The sequence below is a fragment of the Neophocaena asiaeorientalis genome, unplaced genomic scaffold, assembly GCF_003031525.2.
Source record: "Neophocaena asiaeorientalis asiaeorientalis breed wild unplaced genomic scaffold, Neophocaena_asiaeorientalis_V1.1 scaffold220, whole genome shotgun sequence".
NCBI classification, from domain to species: Eukaryota; Metazoa; Chordata; class Mammalia; order Artiodactyla; family Phocoenidae; genus Neophocaena; species Neophocaena asiaeorientalis.
Window position 1 is genome coordinate 7529449 of NW_020174042.1, and position 19434 is coordinate 7548882.

The 19434-nt window shown below is 41.3% G+C and overlaps 1 protein-coding gene across 1 annotated transcript in view; it reads left to right on the top strand.

Moving 5' to 3' along the window:
- Positions 1 to 19434, top strand: part of AOPEP (aminopeptidase O (putative)) — a 357455-nt gene that overhangs the window by 309714 nt on the left and 28307 nt on the right. The window contains exon 14 of the mRNA XM_024753805.1: positions 16463 to 16579. Within this exon, the coding sequence (XP_024609573.1) occupies positions 16463 to 16579 (117 nt within the window). The remainder of the gene's footprint in view (positions 1 to 16462; positions 16580 to 19434) is intronic.

Consider the following 19434-nt stretch of genomic DNA (forward strand, 5'->3'; position numbering starts at 1 on the left):
TTAAGCTGTCAACAGCTTCCTAGTAGAAAATGTCCCTGAAATAGATATGACATTTACCTGTAATGGCTTTCTTTGCCTGTGAAATTAATAGTGTAAGGCTTTTAAAAAAGTTATTATCTTAAAAATTTTCTAAGGTTGAACCTATTTTAACAAATTTTCATCGTTTAGTTGCTAAAAATGAGTGCTAATGGGCACAAGATCGAAACTTTGATCTTGCTACAGACAGGTTACGTTAATACACAGTCGGCTGTGGTGGGTCCTGGCAGGTGGGGAGGTTCAGAGGAGGCATCCCAGGCCTGCAAGAGCGCAGAAATTTGAGCATAGGCACAGCAGCACTCTAATGACTCTGTCACATGGCGGAATAGAACTGCCTACGTGGGAATGAATGAGAGAACAAAACCCAGAAAGCAAAAATTGTTTCTGGAAGGGTTCTTGAAAAAGGTAGCCCTTGGAAAGTGATTCACAGAGAGGGAGAGCAAGAGAATTCCAGGCATGGGGATATCAGTTCATACTGGGATTGAAACTGGAAATGAGCATATTGAACAACACGCATGGGGGCATACAGTCATTGTTTTAGTCAGAGGACAGAAAGATGGGAAGGCCGGGGTCAGAGTTGTGCATTAGTGAAACTCGCCCGGCTTGGCAGTGGTGGGCAAAATGGGTTTAATAATCCAGGTTCTTGCAGCAGGGCAGGTCTGATTCACTAAAGGGGGGCGCTGGAAATCAGGGATGAGAAAGGAGTTTTTTGGGCAACTGGTTTACATTTGCTGGCTATTTTGGTAGGGTCACCGGTTGTATTCCTCACCCTCTGCTACTTGTCTGCACAGTTGGTCTTTTAAGGAGCTTTGAGGAGGAGGGTGGGCCATTGTTAATTCACGCCCAGGAGCGAGCAAAGTGGGCGCCAAGAGTGTTTCCTGATTTCCTGACAACTCTCAAGAGTTGGGTCGAGTTTTTAATGGATGAGAGAAGGAAAGTCGCAAAGCTTGTGCCCAAGGTCACTAGGTGAGTAGCCCGGCAGGATTAGACCCGGGTTGTAGGTGACTCGTCAGCGGAATGGTGCTCCTAGTGCCCACTATTTATGTGTTCGGAGGAAAGGACGCTAGTGTTTAATTAGGGGTAGTTTCATTCCCCTGCAGCAGGCAGGGCCCGCATTGGGCCACGCAGTGCGTGGTGCGGGGAGGGGGCCGCAGCTTTGGGGGGGGCGGGGGCAGGGCCAGGGCCAGGGTGCCGCTCCGTGGGTGGCCTTGCGTCCCTGCCCCACCCCCCTTCCGTCTCGCGCCGACAGTGCCTCCGCACGCGCGGTGGGGTGACACGCAGACCATGAGGCCGCCCTGGGCAGTGGTGTGGGCGGCAGACTTTAGCTGGGGCCTCGCGGTCGGTGTCGGGTGAGGTTCCAGGGCATGGAGGAAGAACCGCTTGCTCGTTTTAGGTTTAGCACACCTAAACCCTTGTTGTTTAGGTGTGCTCCCGGCTTTGGAGCCCGGCTTTTGGGCTGGATTCACATGAGATCCCCTAAACCGCCCCTCCCCCCATCTTCCCTGCGGAGACCGACTGCGCCTTCCTGGTGGACGCTGGTGGCTCGGTCCTCTGGCGAAGAGCTAAGGGGTTTCTGTCCGCAATGAGGGATCCCGCGTGTTCACCAGGACCTCGGCTGTGGAACCAAGAGAGTTGCTCAGATCGATTGCTGCACCACAGCCGCAGCTCCACTAAGAGCTGGGCACTGTAATTTCGGTCTCTTCCATTCATAATCCATTGTCCTCGTGCTTCTAATTTGGGTCATTCTTTGCTTTGAGAGACGAACGTGCTCCGGGGACGGATGTCAGCCCCCGTAATTAAACTTAGATGAAGTTAGTCGAGAGAGGGGAGCTCGATGTGCAGGGATTTAGGACAGCGTTGCCCAGCGGGCCCGGCAGAGTTGGTAGTGCAGTTTGGGGACTTGCTTTGGAAAGGAGTCACCCACCCCCGCTTTGAAGGGCGGTGGGAGCTGGGTGATGCACAGGTGGCTCCAAGCACTGTTGGCCAGCAAACGACTGTGCTCTGCTTAGAAAAAAGAGGGTAAAACGTTTCCGAGATAGGGTTTCTTTCAAAAAAAAAAATAATTTTATGGGATAGGGCTACTGATTTGACTTGCAAAATGGGAAATGGTAATTATAGAAAGAGCTTGAACAAATAGTATTGGAGTCAGTGAGAAATGAAGTCTGTGGTGATGATGAGAACTCTATCTTAGGTGGAGATACTCTCCGGACAGTATGTGGTCTGTGGTTTTTATCTTAAGTCTTGCTTTACCTTTCAATTTATAGCAGAATTGCAGGTTTCATCAACAGCTTAATCGGCAACAGCGTTTTGCGCTTAATAGTAAATTCTAAAATAAGTTTGTCAGGCTGATAGCATGGTGCTTGGCCGTTAGATGTTTACTTTTACAAGAACATTTTGGTATATTTTGTAAAATTTTTGTATTCTTGTCTCTCACTGAAGAATATTTGTTAATTATCTGAAGGTAGATAGCATGCATTTTTCAAACTGAAAAAATTCATTAAAAAATTTGAAATGTTCTGATACACTTGAAAATATGCATAAACCTTATTAATGTTCTTAACATTTAAAGCGCGGTGTCCTGTCTTGCACACGAGATAAACTTAGCGAAGAAAACTTTTAAATCTATTTAATTTAAAGATTTAGATCTTGACTCATTGGGGAATTTTGGAAAAATAAGTTTGGGGGAATATTACATTTTCCTTGCAGGCGCTTTCTACCTATGTCCTCAGTTGCTCATCATGTTTATTTCACCTGCAGAACAAGTGTTTGGGAGTCCTTTCAAAGTTTTTGTTTCCCAGACACCTGGTTCCCTTAGTTTAAGCATTGAAGAATGTCATCTTACTTTCAGGACATTAAAGTTTTAGGTGAGGTAGACACATTAGCATTTAAAAGTGTTTGCATTTGGTTTTGTTTCTTATTTTCTACTTGTTTTAACTTGAAATTAGCTGCTTTTCTTCTTAAAAGAGATGAACTTTCAAAGTGGTTACTGCAGTGAAACTTTACATTGTGTTCAGATATCTGTCGTATTAATATTTAGAGAGGCAAATTTAGCTGCTAAACAAAAATAGCATTTTGCAGTAAAATAAGGTACTAAATTAATTTTTCATAATGTGGCAGTTAAGATTTCCTTCATTTAAAAATGGAGAAATTTTAGAGCATATCTAGTAAATGCATGGAGTGGGACTGAAAACTATAGTTACCTGAAATTTTGAAAAAAAATGAAAATGTTTTTGAAATATATAGATTGAAAGGGGAAGACATATGAGTCATACAACCTGTTTTATGCAGCGTTTTTGTAGTGGTTGTTTTATTATTTTTTCTACTCCAGTAGTTCATTGCCTATTTTTAAAAAATCTTTCACATGAACTTAATTTCTAAATTGTTCAGTAGTTCTAAAATGGCTGCAGATTGCTCTAAAGATCACACCAGTACTGGAAAAGAAAGTACAGAAAGGCTTTTTTGTTTTTGGTGTTTGGTTTTATTTTTCTAAGCACATATTTTATGGTTATAGTTTTCCTCATCCTGAAATATCTCCTGTACATCTCAAACTAGGCTGAAGAGATTAATACTCAGAACTGTGAATGGACGGTTAATAAATTTCTGGGGAAAATAGGCCTGATCACTTCCATCAGTACTAATTAAGAATTATGCAGATTGTTTACTAGAAAGATGCCCTGGGTTGTTTGTTTCCCTTTTATTCGCATAATCTGTAAACTGTAAACAAAACAGCCCTCCCGCATCTTTGTACATCTTTTACGTTTCTACCAGGTGATCCAGGAACATTTGTGAATGTTCCGCAGGAGGGACTAAACTCATCAGTTCAATATTCATTTTTTGAAAACAGTGTTTTTTTCTTTGTTGTAACGGGCATGGTCTGGTGTTTTTCCATTCAAATGGAAAGTGAAGTGGCATGTACACTAGAGGTTAAATTTGTTTTAAGTACAGTGAGCAACGAGAGAAAGTCTTCACATTCTATAAATTAGAGGAAAAATTGCTACAGCTATGATTGCCTTTGTTCTCAAAGCCATTTGAATTGCAGGCTGTGTTGGGACTGGTTCGTACATTGTTTAACTGCTGAGACTAAAACTTCTAATTAGAGTAATTACTGGGTGGGAGCTGACTGGCGGGGGCGGGGTGGGGGCCAGGGGTGTGGCTGGGAAGGGGCGCCGCGCGGTGGGAACCCGGCCCGGCTGGCTGCGCGGGGCGGGGCGGGCAGGCGCGGCGGCGGCCTCTCCGGGGATTGGCCCGGGAGGAGGAGGCGGCGCGCGCGGCGGGCGCTGCAGATATCAGCCGGCGCCCGGGAAGGATCCGGCAGGACTCTAGGCTCTGGCCTGCGCCCCGACGGGAGCCGCAGTAAGTAGGCCGTTTTCTTCTTTCCAAGTCGGGCCCACCCGCCGCAGCCCGGCCCGTCTGACAGCTGCGGGGGCCCGGGGCCGTCAGCTGGTGTTCGTTAGGAGAATTAAGGTGGTTTCTTCACCGTCTACCAAATCCCTTCTCATTTTCCTCCTTTTAAATAACCTCAGTCTTTCCAGCAAATGAGCTTTAGCAGGAAAGAAAGCCAAGTTTGGTTCACTCGTATTCGTTCTGCTTCATAATCCTGTCCTTATCTGCTTATAGCGAGCAGCCCATTCTGTGGAGTTTGCATTCCCACTACCATGGTGGTATCATTTGATGTGAATGGGAGTTCTCGTTGCCTTCAAAAATACTGTGGGGTGCTTCTGACGGGCTCTTGCCTTTGTTTTCACGCCGTTGTACTTGTAAACGTTTTAAACTTTGAGTGCGTTCAAGGGCATGGGTGTCGGTATCGTAATTTTTTGTGTATTTTATTTACCAAGCCTTCCAGGAAGACACATCCCGTAAACAGATACATTCTGAAGTGCTCAAGAAAGCTTACTTGAAGGACAAACCCAGCAGGAAAAGAGTAACAAATTACTGCTTCAGACTAGAGCCTTCTTTAGAAATGTTCTGCAGGTTAACTTACTGTTCTCTTTCCTCTTTGTTAAGGGGTGTGTGCTAACTTAGAGGGGTTCTGGTCTTTGGTCTCAATTCCTAGAAAACATTCTTAGATGGAAACGTAGACCAGGTTTTAAACTTTGAGGAAAAGTTTGTTAGGGTTGCCCTGGAAGGAGCAGCCTGTTCATGTTTTATTTCTGTCTCAAAGGTAACTATTACTTGTAAAGTTCTGAGATGAGACGCCCTGCATTGTGAAGTCAGCAGAAAAGTGGTTCTCAACCTGTGAGGTTGCATTTAGTAAATTAAAAAATCTTTGTGTCTGCTTTTCCTTTTGGTGGTGGTGGGGGAAATCTGTGATCATTGGTTCTTCAGGTTGATTTGTTATAAGCAAGTCAAGCTTCACTTCGGAATAGAATGTGTAGATTATAATTGGTATGTTGTAACTTCGATAAAAGCACAGTTGCAGAAATTCTGTTAAAATGTGGAGAGTAAACATTTTTTAAAGTTTCTCTTTTTTTAGTTTTAATTATATAAGAAAAATTTCTTAAAACCTACACAAAGAAAACTGATAGCTCCCTTTTTTTTTTTTAACATGAATTCTAAGTTAATTCATAAAACAGATAAGCTTGGATACTCAGGGGAGGGAAAGTTTGGTTTTTCGCAGACAGAGTGTTTTTCATTAAAATTGAATAAGCAATTCAAAAACTGAGAAGTGTCTTAACATGTCCTATAATTTCCAAAAGTTCTGTGCTATTAAAATGTATTACGCTGATAAAATAATACCGAATTTTTCTTATATAAGCATATTATATATACATAAAGGCAGATATGAAAAGAATAGAAATGCTAAAACGTAACCACAATTTGTATGACATTTCTTTAGGAGTCTATTAGGAATAACTTGCAATACTTGAGATTTTAGATTGTTACCAGAAAAGGTATCTTAGGTTTAATCAGCTTTATGCCAACCAACACCTATGAAAAGGTTTTGGTAGGTCTCAGACCTACTAGGATTTTAGGTATGTATCTATTTTTCATCTTTGAAGACTTACTTCTGTTGATTGACTTTGAAGTATTTGAATTCACATGAGAGGATTTTTCTATGGCAGCAAACAAGGCCGAATTTCAGATTTCCTGCTCCTGTACCAGCTTCCAGGTGCTCTGGGCCATGAGTCCAAGCTGGAGCTCACAGTAGACTTAAGATTTTAATGTCTGAATTCTGATAGCAGTAAAGAGTGTGTTTAGCTTTAAAAGAACATTTTTATAACACTATTCCAGTCTCTTGTTTAGTTGGGAATAGTTCTTATCGTGATGGGAAGTACATTAATTTATGAATTTTTCAGCCCTTGGTACATAGCCTGCAACTTTGGGGTAAACAAACCTGGCATCATTCATGTGCATGTAGTTTATTGTTCTGTTTCCCATTCACCTGTTTGTTTCACTTTCTCACATGATGTGCATCTGTAAGACAGCCATTTCTCTTCCATACAAAATGCTGACCCATTAAGAGCTTTTATTCCCTTCAGCTGCACTGGTATTGAGGTGGAAGAGAGAAAAGGAAGAGTTAAACATGAGGGAAACATTTCTTGAAAGTATGTGAAACTTGTTCTTTGCCTTTCTTTTTCCTGAAGCTCTTAAGTCCATGTTTTTTTCAATAATATGAATTTCTGTACGTTTCTAAGTGACGCTGAAGAAGTTAATTCTTTGCTCTATTCCTCATAAAACTTTTCAGAGTTAATCCGGGATATAAAATGTCAGGACTAGAATCCAAAAGTGTACAGAATTTGAGTGAAATCTGACTGCTGTGCTTTATATACATTAAATCATTCTGTGAAAGAAAACTGAGACGTTGGATAGTAAATCGTGCAGTACTCTCAACACATTTTTATTAAGTAGAAACAACTTTATTCCTTTATTCTTCCAGCAGTAATTCTTGTAGTTGGACTCCTACCCTCTTCCACCTCCCCCCCCCCCCAATTTTTCTTTAGTTGTGGTTGGCTATACATATCCCTAAGGATATGTTTCTTTGTCTACTTTATGACAGAAACCACAACAAATTGTGGACGTGTGGCTGATATTTATGCGTAGTTTGGGTTTGGTAGAAAATGTAAGAAGAACAGTAGAAATTAAAATCTAATCAAAAGGGTATTTATGTTGTTTTGACTATGAACCTATGAAGAAGAAAGGACAGGAACTAGGAGTAATGGAATGTTAGTATTTTACACCAGAATAAATACCCAAGAGTGAAATTTGCTTGTAAATTACGCTCTCTCCTTAAAAATTTGTTGAGTATATGTGTGTGTCCATTCCCAAGTCGTTCGTCTGAGCCAAGCGCCAGAGTATGACTTCGTTTCTCCTTCCTTCTGTTTCTTGTCTTTTTCTCACCTTGCAACTCTTGTTAGTGTCATTATCTCTAAAATGCTTTTGTGGCTTACTTTTTTATAGATGTTAGTCTTGATAATTTTTTAAAATTAATCTAATAACAGGTTTTAACAAGGAGGCTGTGGAAAGCAAAGGGACAGTTCTTTGTAAGACATACTATTGAGTCTTCGCATTTAGCACAAAATGGATTGTTACAAACACTACAGTCCAGCTTATTCATTAGATTAGTTCTTTAAAAACATCGCAGAACCATCATTTTGTTGATTACAGTCGATTATAATTGAGGAGGCATTTCCGTTATTTTACCATTCGCTTTTAGAGTAAGAATCTATTATACAGAAGGTTTACAAAACTTTTAAAATTGATATATTTAAGTTGTGTATTTTTGGATTCGTTTTCGTTTAGAAGTGAGAATCACTTCTGGCTTGAATTTTCATGTGTAGCTATATAAATTTTCTTTCAGTATCGTTTTATTTAAATCACTGAATGGTTGCTTGACAGCTGTTCTTGCAGTCATTTTTCTGTATTACTCCATCTTACCGTATTGGACATTAAGTCCTTTATTTAAATTTGATAAACATTTGAGTATCTGGCATGAGGTAGGGTTCCATCCCTTAGGGAGTTGCCTTAAAAAGTTACATTCTTTTTATAGAAGTTGAAATATGGTTTTATTTGAACTCAGTTCTTCTTGTTTAAACTTAAAAGAGGAGGATCCTATTTTTGTCTATAAAATTTTAAGGAGCTTAATTTCGGTAAATGCTTAGGTTCGTCCCCCCCCCCATTTGCTAATCACCTGTAATTTATAGAGGAAAACTGTTTTCTTACTGAATATTCCTAGGAATTTTATATTTGTGCATATTATCACTTTTTGCCAGGAACATAGGGCTAGCTATAGAAAATAAACTCAACTGAATGTTACCCAGAAGAATCTAATGTTGATGCAGTTATTTTCTAGAAGTGTTAAATTTGTAACAAATAATCCCTCGCAGATGATCTGATTTTGATATATTGGGAGTAATAGCAGAAGTTGAAGAAAGATAGGAAAAAATTCTGGTTTGAATGAAATTACAGTTACTGGTTTTTCCCTTGGAAAAAACTCTGAAAATATTTGATGGTTCATTTATATTATAAATGACAACATAAAAATCTGAGCACATGACTGATGCAGTGCTTCATGTATATTTATTTGCAAAGCATTTGGAAAATTTTAAATTCTTTCAATGTTCCTTTTTTTTTTATTCTTTATTTCTTATAAACCCTTATGCCGAAGGCTGACTTTCAATAGATCGCAGTGAGGGAGCTGCTCTAAAATTCTTTCAGTATTCGCGCATTGCTCGCACAGAACTTATGTCTTATATTTAATGGTATTCATCTCTACGCAGAGAAGTATTGACATCAGAACTTTTGAGACCTGTGTTGCTTTGAAATACTGTTGTTATGACTAAGAATAGAGAGGCTCTGATAGATTTCTTGGTGCACACTCCTGCTAGGGCATCTGCTTCTAACTGCTTTATAGAAGCCCCTGGTTTCCAGGTTGCTAGCTCAGTATTTTGTTAGAGCGTGTGCTTTAATCATTTACGCATTTCAGTGCTTAGATTACAGTATTAAATTTCTTCATAAAGTGGATCTTCTCTTCTTTAAGTAAATTATTGGGAAATTTTTAACATGTTTTAAGAAAAATAGTTCAGCTAGATCTGGAGGCAGGAAAAAGAAAAAGGCCAGGCAGCTAGCTGCTCATGTAGGTTACTCAGAGAAAAGTTGATGTGAAGAGTTGCTTAATTCCTTTTTGTGTATCTTTAGAAATTTTTTCTCGCAAATTCAGCCATAGTCTCTGTTCTGTTCTTAACTTTTCCCCCCACTTAATAATATTTCTCTCCATCTCAGCATATTACAGAAACAGTTAACATTTCATTCTTTTTAATAGCTGTGTGATATTCTGTTGTGTGATGGTTATATACCATAGCCACGATTTTGACACACAGATTTTGACTGACAGTTTTCACGGTAAAGGTATATTCATATGGTGAACTTTTGGAGGTCATAAATTAGTTGGTATGCAACCAGAATTTTGAATTAGAAAATATCACTTCACAACTTAGGAACTCAGATTCATAAAATGTATACTCTTAAGATAAATAAATCAGTTATTAAATACAATATTAACTTAGATAAAAGCATTAATTCTAAAGAAAGGAAAAGAAGCAGATTTCTATTAAAAGTAAAAACAAACCAAAAACCTGTGAATACGAGAAAAGTTAGACGTATTCTCTGAGCCTTTCAAGTGTTCCAAATTCTTTAGAAAGCCTTAAACAAGCCCTGCCTCGAGCATAAGTGTTATCATGGCAGGGTGAATGGACTGAATCACTTAGGAATTTATAGTTTCTTCTTCATGAGCGATGTTTTTCTTGAGAAGCATAAAATTCAGATCAGGAATGGTCTCCCTTTGGCCCCTTTGGTTATTGGTCTGGCAAGTTCCTGAATAGAGAAGGCAGATGCAAAGATACCAAGAATCTCTTATAAAATACTTGGGAATTTTCAATTTGAGTGTGTACAAAGATTTATTTTCAAACTGTGTTATAACATAAACCATAAGTGTACACGTGATTATAAGAGTTGACAGGAGGACTGCATTTAATGTAGTTTAAATAATATGCTTTGTATCAGATTGCATATAGTTTGGGTAATATTTTTTACAAAAGTTAGGAAAGTGTTAGCACATGAAAATCTGACCCTTATAATCTGACATGAGTGAGATATGAGAATGATTTATGCCAATGAATTATTTCAGGTCCTCTTTGCTAATGATGGTGTCTGTTTTGGTCACTGTGGTGTCACTTTTGGAAGCACCACAACCAAACTATGGCTCAAAAGTTCGGTAGTCTTTTTCAACTGTAGCTGTTAGAATTGTTTTCTCCAAAATATAGTAAATATGCTTTTTTTCTATGTGAACTGAATTATATAAATATTTTCTTCTGCTTGAATTTTCCTAAAATTTGTCTATAGGCATTCTCCCTAAAGATGTTTGATAATCAGAAATACTGATTATGCTGGATAAATACATCTATTCATTGATTTCCTTATTTTGAAGAAAATTATTTTCACTTTTAATTTTATTTAGTGACTTTCATTGGTTGGCACATCAAATTTATGTCCCCAAAATAATGTGAACCAGAGACTTTAATTCTTAAATTCGTCAATTCTTTAAAATGTATTGTTTTTCTTCAACATGGAAAGGATGGTTTTTCTTTTGTAAGTTTTGTTTCTAGAAGCAGTTCAGAACAATTGTGTTTTTCTTCTATATAAGTTACTATTTTAGACTAAAACCATTTAAATTATATCATGATATCCTTGTTGACAACAGCTCTTGGCCAGACACTCTCCTATGTATATATTATCAAATAGTTCAGTTTTGTCACTTAAAAATGTTTATCATTAAGAAAGTGCCAGATGAAAGATCCTATACAAACAATGAAGTGAGAACCATGGTCCTGGCCAGTGTTTGGAGTAGGCAAGGTCAACTTCACCAGAGTTCTGATACTCTTCAGGGCACCTGAGGGTGGGTAGTGTGGTGGATGTGTTTTCTGGGAAGAGTAGAAAGGAATTTGTTAGACTTCGGGGGAAATCTTATTAAAAAGACCTTTTATATCTGTGGGATTACCTTTTTTAATCCAAGGGGCAAAGGAGAACTGCTCTCTTTTTTGTGCCTCTATGCCAGAATACATGTGACTTTCAAAGGTCAGCCTCCCCAATTCTGGTTTGGACCCTGCTTGTGTTGAATCTCAGCCAGCGTACAGGAGAATTTGAGATTTTTTCCTACCTCCCCCATTTTTTCTGTTTTTGTTCAGTGTAAACAGTTCCTGCCGTAGTAACATAGACAAATATAGCAGAGAATGCTTTTCTGGAAGAAGAATGCTCCCTAAGCATTTTTTAACCATTTTTGGGAAGAATTGATCTTTCTGTGTATTTCAGGCAGACCGAAAGAGAGGGAGGCCATTGCTATAAATTGAAGTGACATCATATGTATTTTGCCCCCATTGATCTGCATTTAGTCTCCAGCCAGGATAAAAGGAAATGGCATCAGGGAGGAAGCATGCTTCATTTAGGCGCAGATCCCAGAGTGATAGTGAGGTAATAATAGAACTCACGCCACCGTCCGTCGGTGGCTGCATTAGTCCTAGGCTCATTCCCCGTCTGGAGTCTGAGACTTCCTTCGTGTGTGGCTGCAGCGTGCCAGCTGGGCTGTGAGGGGAGGTGCCCTCCTTTGCTTTTGGAGGGGTGCGGGCAGTGGACGTGGATGTTCGCGGGCCCCGGGTTCCCTGTGTTGGTCCTGCCTGTGGAAGGTCAGTAGTGAGATGCGTATGGGGCACTTTCTGATCTAGGAGCCTAGCTGGCCCTTTTCGGAGTCCTATTTATAGAAGAAATGGTGGAGGGCCTCGGTTGTGTGGTTGGTCTTCAGGGAGCCAGGAGTGAGTGACGCCCCCGTGACAGTAGAAAGAGGTTTCTAGGCTTCTGGAAGAGTCAAGGTTTGTTTTCTTTGTGCTGCTTGTAGACTAGGAGGGTGCGTTTGGAAAATCCATATTTTCTTTCCAAGAGCCTGTATAAGAACTCTTTAGAACTGTTCAAACTTGTGCAGCTTGCCTCAACCCTTAGGCTGACTGGGAAAAATTACGAGGTAGACTTTTTTTCTCTTTGTGCATTTCTGGGTAATTAGCAGCCATGGGATCCTCCATGTTTAGAGCAAGAACACAGACTTCCAGAATTCTTAACAAATCTCAATGTATGGCCTCCTTTGGTGTTTTATTTTTTGTGTTCGAGTAAGTGTTCCAGTGTTGTGAAGTTCTCTATTTCAAGTGCCCACATGACTTTGGCACCCCACTCTTATTTTGTCTAAGTTTCTGAGGCAGATGCATTTAAAAAATACCGAGCTGGTTTCCATACGGAAAAAATAATAACCTCATCATGAGTTCCTAGTTTGTGCAAAGGAAAGAACTTGCTCTTCCTATCACTGTTGAACTGTGGGTGTGAGCACTTACTAGACCCTCAGCAATAAAGGCAGTTTCTTTTTCTAATGTTTGAAGGAGCTGCTTTCTCAGGAGATTATGCTCTGAAGCATGTGCTTTATTTTTCTTAGTCACTCCATGCTGTGACTAAAGCCGTGTCTGTCTCCACCCCACCGCCCCACACTGCTGTATTAAACACAGTGGGCCTAGAAGTCATGTGAAATTTAATTTGATTTCTACATGGGTGGGAGTGGAGTGACCCACACAGCATTTCCTAGCATACCCTGTGCTTGCTGCCAGGGTGGGTGGCACCCAGCACTGCGTCTGAACACGTTTGCTGGTGTGTGATATCTCTCAGTTGCTTTGCGAACATTTTGGTTTATTACTTAGTACTTCTTTTCCATTATAGGGTGGCTTTATAGGGAGTAAGTGTTTATTTTACAAGGAGAAATATGCTGTATTAAAGCAAGCTGCGTACCGCATTTTTGCTTCAGTATTCTCTTTTCAAGGTCTGTAATCTCATGTAAAAATTATGTAATGTTCACTTACTCATTTGTGAGTGAGAGATACTGAATTTTATCTATGTACTAAAATAGCATTTGATCACCGATTTGAAATACAAGCCCCCCCCTAGGTGGTTTTACTAAGGAGAGTCATTTACACAAGTCCGTTCTGAAGACCTCTCAGCATTATGGAGGAATATTCTCAGCCTCTGTGTTGGTCCTTGGTGCCCCCGCCCACCTCTGAGCAAGCTAGTTTTTGAAGCAGCCGCCAGGCACCTTAGTGAAGGAGGAGGGAGAGCTGGTGGGGTGTGTGCCTGCTTGTTCTTTGCCTTTCTCCAATTAAAGTAAATTAAACTTAACAAAGAACCGCAAAGGCATTGACTGCCTCCCTTCCATCTCGGCTGCCCATCTTAAGTCAGGGGGCTTGGCTTTAGATATTTTTCCATTGCATAAAATGAGAGGACGAAAACTGTCAGTGATCCTTCTGGTTCTGTTTCTCTGTGCCGGTGTGTATGAACTTTTTGCTTAGAAGAAAACTGCGAGAGATACAAAAGTGTGAATCCAGATACTTTGATAGATTCCCATGTTAGTAATTCTCTGACATTAAACAGGAGTTTATTGGTCAAACCCAGCTGGAGTAAGTCGAGGACCAAGCTAGTTGTCTTACTGAGGGTTTCTTTCTTCCCTGGGTTTCTCTAGTTTAAACCAAATCCTAAGCTTGGATTCTAACAATAGGCCTCTTTGTAAGCGCAGGCACGTAATAGGGAGATGCTTTTCTTTCTACTCTTCCCTTTTCTGCAGTTCTGAAAATTGGCCGGGCTTGTTCCTGCTGCACTTAGTTAGCGATTAAGGCCGCCACCTGCAGCCCATGGGTGTTCCGTGCTGTATCAGGCTGGGCCCTTCCCCAGAAGCGGTCTTCTTGAGTAGCTGTTGCTGCCCTGGATTGGCTGCCTGTAGAAGCACTGCTGACCAGTTTTGAGCATGCGCATGGGGATGCAGGACTGGCTAGCCATTCTGACCCAATCTGGGACCCTCCCCTCCCCTGCCCCTGTACAGACAGATGGGCTGCTGCTGGACGGGCACCTAGGCCCGCCGCAGGGTGGGGGCCACGTGGAGCACACTTTGGAAAGGGATGTATTGGGGCAGGTGGGGAGAGACCATTTTGGGGAGAAAGGGTAGACTCCATGAGAAGGGTTCAGATGCAGGAGGGCAATCAGGGAGAGTGGCCTTAGGGGGGAATGAGGGGCACACTCATGGCTGGGGCTGAAGGCTTAGCCTCCACCAGAGAAGGATCCCCTCTTGGAACATAGGGAAGGAAGATCCAGAGAGGGAGGCTGCAGGGTGAGATGGATGGGAAGGAGGGCAGAGGGAGCCTGGGTGCCAGGCCCAGCTGGGCCGAGCTGAGAAGACGGAACTACAATAAGAGGGGCCACAAGAAAGGCTGAGAACAAAGTGTCAGCTCTGCTGCCGGGTCGGGAATGCCAGAGGCTGGGTAAGACTCCTCCCTCTGCCGGCGGCCATGAGTGCCTGCCTGCCAAGTGCTCATGGTGCCCATGGTGCCCATGGTATACAAGGGTATGCATGCTCCCCAGAAGCTGGTGGTTCTGAATTTGGTCTGTTTTATAAAACAGCAAATTTCTTTTAATATCGTACAAGTAGCCTCATGTGTCTAAAACTGAATGGCATTTTTGTACTAGTATATAGTAATTTGATATCTTTAAAGCATCTTACAAACACAGTAGTTCTAATGGAAGGAAATTAAGTGTTCTCATATATAACCTCACAGGTCAGTGCTGATTCGTAACCCTCTGGTTTTGCTGAAGCACCTTGTTTCTGCTCTCAGCCTGAGAGAGGATCCACAGCATGACTCGGTGGTGGATGGAGTGATGTTATGAAATGAAAATACCCAAGAATCAAGTGGTGTGCATTTGTGTCTGTCTGTCTAGAGGGCAGTGGCGGTTTAATTAGACCTTAGAAAGGTGAGGTGAGGAAAGATAAGAAATGCTTTCTTTGTGGAATTATGTAGTAAATTTCATGCCTGCTGTCTCTGCTGGGTTTTCCTGCAAGCGCATTTTGGAAGAGTGTGTGTGTGAATGGAGAGGGAGGCAGAGGTGCAGTGCACACTTGGGGGCTGAAAGGTAAAGAGAGGTGGGGGAGAAGCCAATAATTTTTGAAATTTCTTTTAGAGTAACAAAATGGGGATTAAAATCCAGGTGTTCTTGTGAATATCCTGTTGCTCTAGTATTGACTTCCAGAACTGTAAATTTGGGTTAGTTGACAGGATTGCCTGGGCATAATCAGGAATGGAGAAAAGCTAAATGTCGAGAATAGTGGAATTCATAGTAGTTATTTTAAAACCTTCATTTTAGAATAAATACATTTTGGTTCCTACAAGATGTGTCTTAAATTGAATTTTTTTCTTCTGTTAACAGTTTGTGTGCTGCTCTGTGCTAGAGGCTGATCTAGGCACTGTGGTACAGGAGCGAATAAGACAGATATTTTAAGTTCATGGATTTCCAAAAGTATTGTTTGTTCACAGATTAGTTTGTGTTATTTTTGAACCATATAAAAACATCTTGCTCTCTTTGCCCTTAAGTGCTAATACCATTTTTACTTATCCTGTATGAAAACTCAGGGATCTGAGTGACCTTGTGTGGTTGGGCGTGTGTGTGTGTGTGTGTAATCATACATACAACCTTCTTTTTAATGGAATAATAAACTTACAGATTTTATAATAGAGGGATTGTGAAACATGGTTCTAGTTTCATTACATGCTCTTTATTTCTTGGTGTACATTTGCAAGTCACATGCTAAAGAAGGAAATCTGAAAGTTGCTTATTTCTGTTAAACTTCCATGTGTTTACCTCAGATCAGACGGTTTCTTGAGTATTTGTCTAGGCTAAATGACCTTTTTTGGCATATGCATGCTGTAGAGATAAAGATCTAATAAAACCATGATAATGTTTTATTAAGATAAGCACAGTTTGTTTGTTTGTTTGTTTGTTTGTTTTTTGCGGTACGTGGGCCTCTCACTGTTGTGGCCTCTCCCGTTGTGGAGCACAGGCTCCGGGATGTGCAGGCTCAGTGGCCATGGCTCACAGGCCCAGCTGCTTCGCGGCACGTGGGATCTTCCCGGACCGGGGCACGAACCCGTGTCCCCTGCATCAGCAGGCGGACTCTCAACCGCTGTGCCACCAGGGAAGCCCTAAGATAAGCACAGTTTTTATCATTCACAGTGTATGTATACATTTAAGTCATCATGTTGTACACCTTAAAAAAAAATTCATGGTGTACAACCTAAAAAAATAAACAAGGTAAACTCAGTTTTTGATCTGCTCTTAAATATAGAACTGACATGAAAAGCCATGGAGAATAGGGCTTAATCAGACCCCAGAATGCAGTGTCTTTGGGGATACAAGGTAAACCTTGAGGTTTTACCACAGTAAAGTCTGCAGTCTTCCAATGTTTCAGACAGCTGCTGGGAGTCCCCAGGGTTACCCTGGATTTGCTGTCTTTGGTCTAAACGTTTGGGTTTAATTTCTTGTAAGCTGAATGGCATTTTCACAGGCTGTTTGGTTTTGTCCTCAGCTTCTTCCAGACCAGCTGGTCTTGCTTCTGGAGCATCTCTTGGAGCAGAGGACCATGAATCCCCGAACTCTGCAAAGACTTGAGAGGACGTACCACCTCTCGGAGCAGGATGCAGAGGTAACCAGGAACACCCTCAGAATTTACACTGTGGGTCCTCACTGTTGGTGAAGTATGATCCCATTGCGTCCCAAAACTGTTGGAACTCTGTAAGCAGCATCCCATGCTGTGTCTTACGAGTGAAAAGCAGCACTTCGAGCAAAGAGTAAACTGCTTCCCTGGTTGCGCTTGCTCCAGCAGGGGACCTCTGATCCTGGTCATTACCAGGGTATTTTGAGGTCCTAAGTTTTTCCCTCTTTCTTCTTAAATCATTAAGATGGACATAAGTCTCCTAAAGGAATGAGCAGGCGGGTGGAATGTTTTTGAATTATAAACTTGGGTGGGTCATTTTGTGCTTGATGGTGGTGCCGTCCTGTTGCACATGAAGGAAACTGGGCTGAGATGTGCCAGAGCTTCTTAGTTGCATTCAGTTAGGACAGGAAAGGAGCCATGTGTAAAGGAAATGAAAACTAAATCTAACAGCCATGGTTTGAAAAGCAAACTTGGATGCTTGTGGGAAAGCAATATGATGGGGTCCTTAATATCTTTTAGCTTATTGTGAAGAATGCAATGTGAATCCTAGGATGAGTTCCAGAGTTTTTTAAATATATAAAATAATAAATTATTTAGTCATCTTAAGTAAAAAAGCACACAGTCTCTCTTATATAAAACTCCTTAAAGGCATGTAGGTTTAATTTGTGTTCAGTTGAGAATAAATGAACATTTAAAAACTGTACAGTCCAGTAAGGCAGCCATTAGGCACATGTGGCTGTTCTGAATTGAGGTGTGCTGTAAGTGTGAACTATGCATAGCAGATACTGGAGACCTAGTATAAAAAGAGGAAGCAAAATGTCTCAATAATGTCTTCTCAGAATGATATTTTGGACATGTTGGGTTAAATAAAATATTATTAAAAATTAACTTCACAGTTCTTAAAATGGAGTAAATGGAGAAAAGCCAGCTCATTATTAGATTAAAAGGTAAGATGGGCACTGTTATACATGTTAAAACCCTTATGTAAATTCAGGAGTTAATTGAAAAACTCCAGAGAAGACATATGTAGCTTTTTACCCATCTCAGCATAGATCAAACGTGCAACTGTTGCTGTTTATTTCAGCTCTTATATTTTTGTTTATAGGAGTTTCCAAATGCCAGCTTGTTATTTTTAATTAGTGTTTTAAAGAGGTTTCTATTTATAGGCATGAGGTTATGCTTTAATCAGAGCTGAATACCACTGAAATGCCAGGCCCCAGTGACAGGCAGTGGGCAGACGAAGGCGGGAGGATCAAAGCAGGTGCTGGGCACCTGTCACTCCTCCACTTCTTGCCAGAAGCTGGGAGGTGGTAGACCCTGGTCCCCCCGCCCCTTTCCTGTTGGCATAAACATAAAGCACACTGTGTTCTTAACTTACAGCTCAACTTAGTTGTTATACGTAACTTCTTAAACCTTCGAGAAATATAACAGGTTTTATTGTGGTTGCTTCTTTGCATCTCAGACTGCATCACGATGCCCAAAGCCAGAGCAGTCTCTTCAGGCTTGGCTCTTTGGTTATGAGAGACTGGGGCCTGAGGGAGGCTTGACCGGTTTAAGTAACTAGCGTGGTCAGCGTCCATGCAGTTCACAAATACTCTGCCAGTCATTAGGGATACAGCAGTGGCAAGGGTCACCCTCAGAAAGTTTGGATTCTTCTGGAACGACAGCTCATAAGGAAATGAGCAGGATAGTTTCAGATAAGAGCTACAAAGGAGATTGCAGGTGAAAGTGAGCTAGGTGTCTCTAGGTAGAGTTCAGGAAAGGCCACAAGAGAAAGTGACATTTGAGCCAGGACCTAAGGGCAAGAAGGAGTTGGCCATACAAAGCCAAGGGCCAGGAGTGATTTCCATACAGAGGTGGCAGCAAGTGCAAAGGTGTGAGCATGGCATGTTCTAGGATACGGGTCAGCAAACTTTTCTGTAAAGGAGCAGATTTTAATATTTCAGGCCGTACGGTTTCTGTCACAACTAACTATTCAACTTTGCTGTTGTAGCTGCCATAGGCAGTATGTAAACGAACAGACGTGCCTGTGTTTCAGTAAAGCTGTTTATGGACCCTGAAACTTGAATTTCATATAATTATCACATCTCAAGATAATTCTTTTTGTTGTTGTTCTTTTTAAAAACTCCTCTAAAACGTCCACACCACTTCTAGCTGAGGGCTGGTTTGGCCTGCCCCCTTCTGAGTTTGTTTACCCCTGCTCTGGGGCCTGCAGGGTTGAGGTCAGGGGTGGGTAGGGCCCAGATCAGGGCCTTAAGGCCCTGAGGCCTAACGTGCCACTGCCTTGCCCCCTTCCCAGGCCCTCCTAGGCCTTGGCACACAGTCAGTTACATTGACAGCTTATCTCACTGTGAGGTTTCCTTGAAAGGTCACTCAGAACCAGAAAAGCAACAGGATTTTGGCCAACCAGGGTATGTTCTAGAAACTTTTATTAGTTAAGTGTGATTTATTGTGACACTGATTAGCAGGAATTTCGTTGACTAACCGTCTGCCTTTATTTTAAGTGACAGAACATTTCATGGGAGAAAGAATTGTTATTTACTGGAAAAATGAAGATTCTGACTTTATTCTTGGTGCTTCTCCTTGACCAAACATATAAGGATAGTCCCTTTCAGTTATTATCAGGGCTTTTAAATGTGTAATAAATAGCAGTCATTTAAAACATGGCTGAAGGTGCTAGAGAGTGACAGCTTGTATGTGGAGCGTCCCTGTGGGAAATGGCTCTAAGAGGTATTTTCCTGACAAGGAGCAATGTGAGTGACTGTGCTGATACTCTCTGTTCAGGGTGCTGTCACAGGCCCTGGGACCATGGTGTTGGATTAGGTGTCTGTGCAGTGGGACTT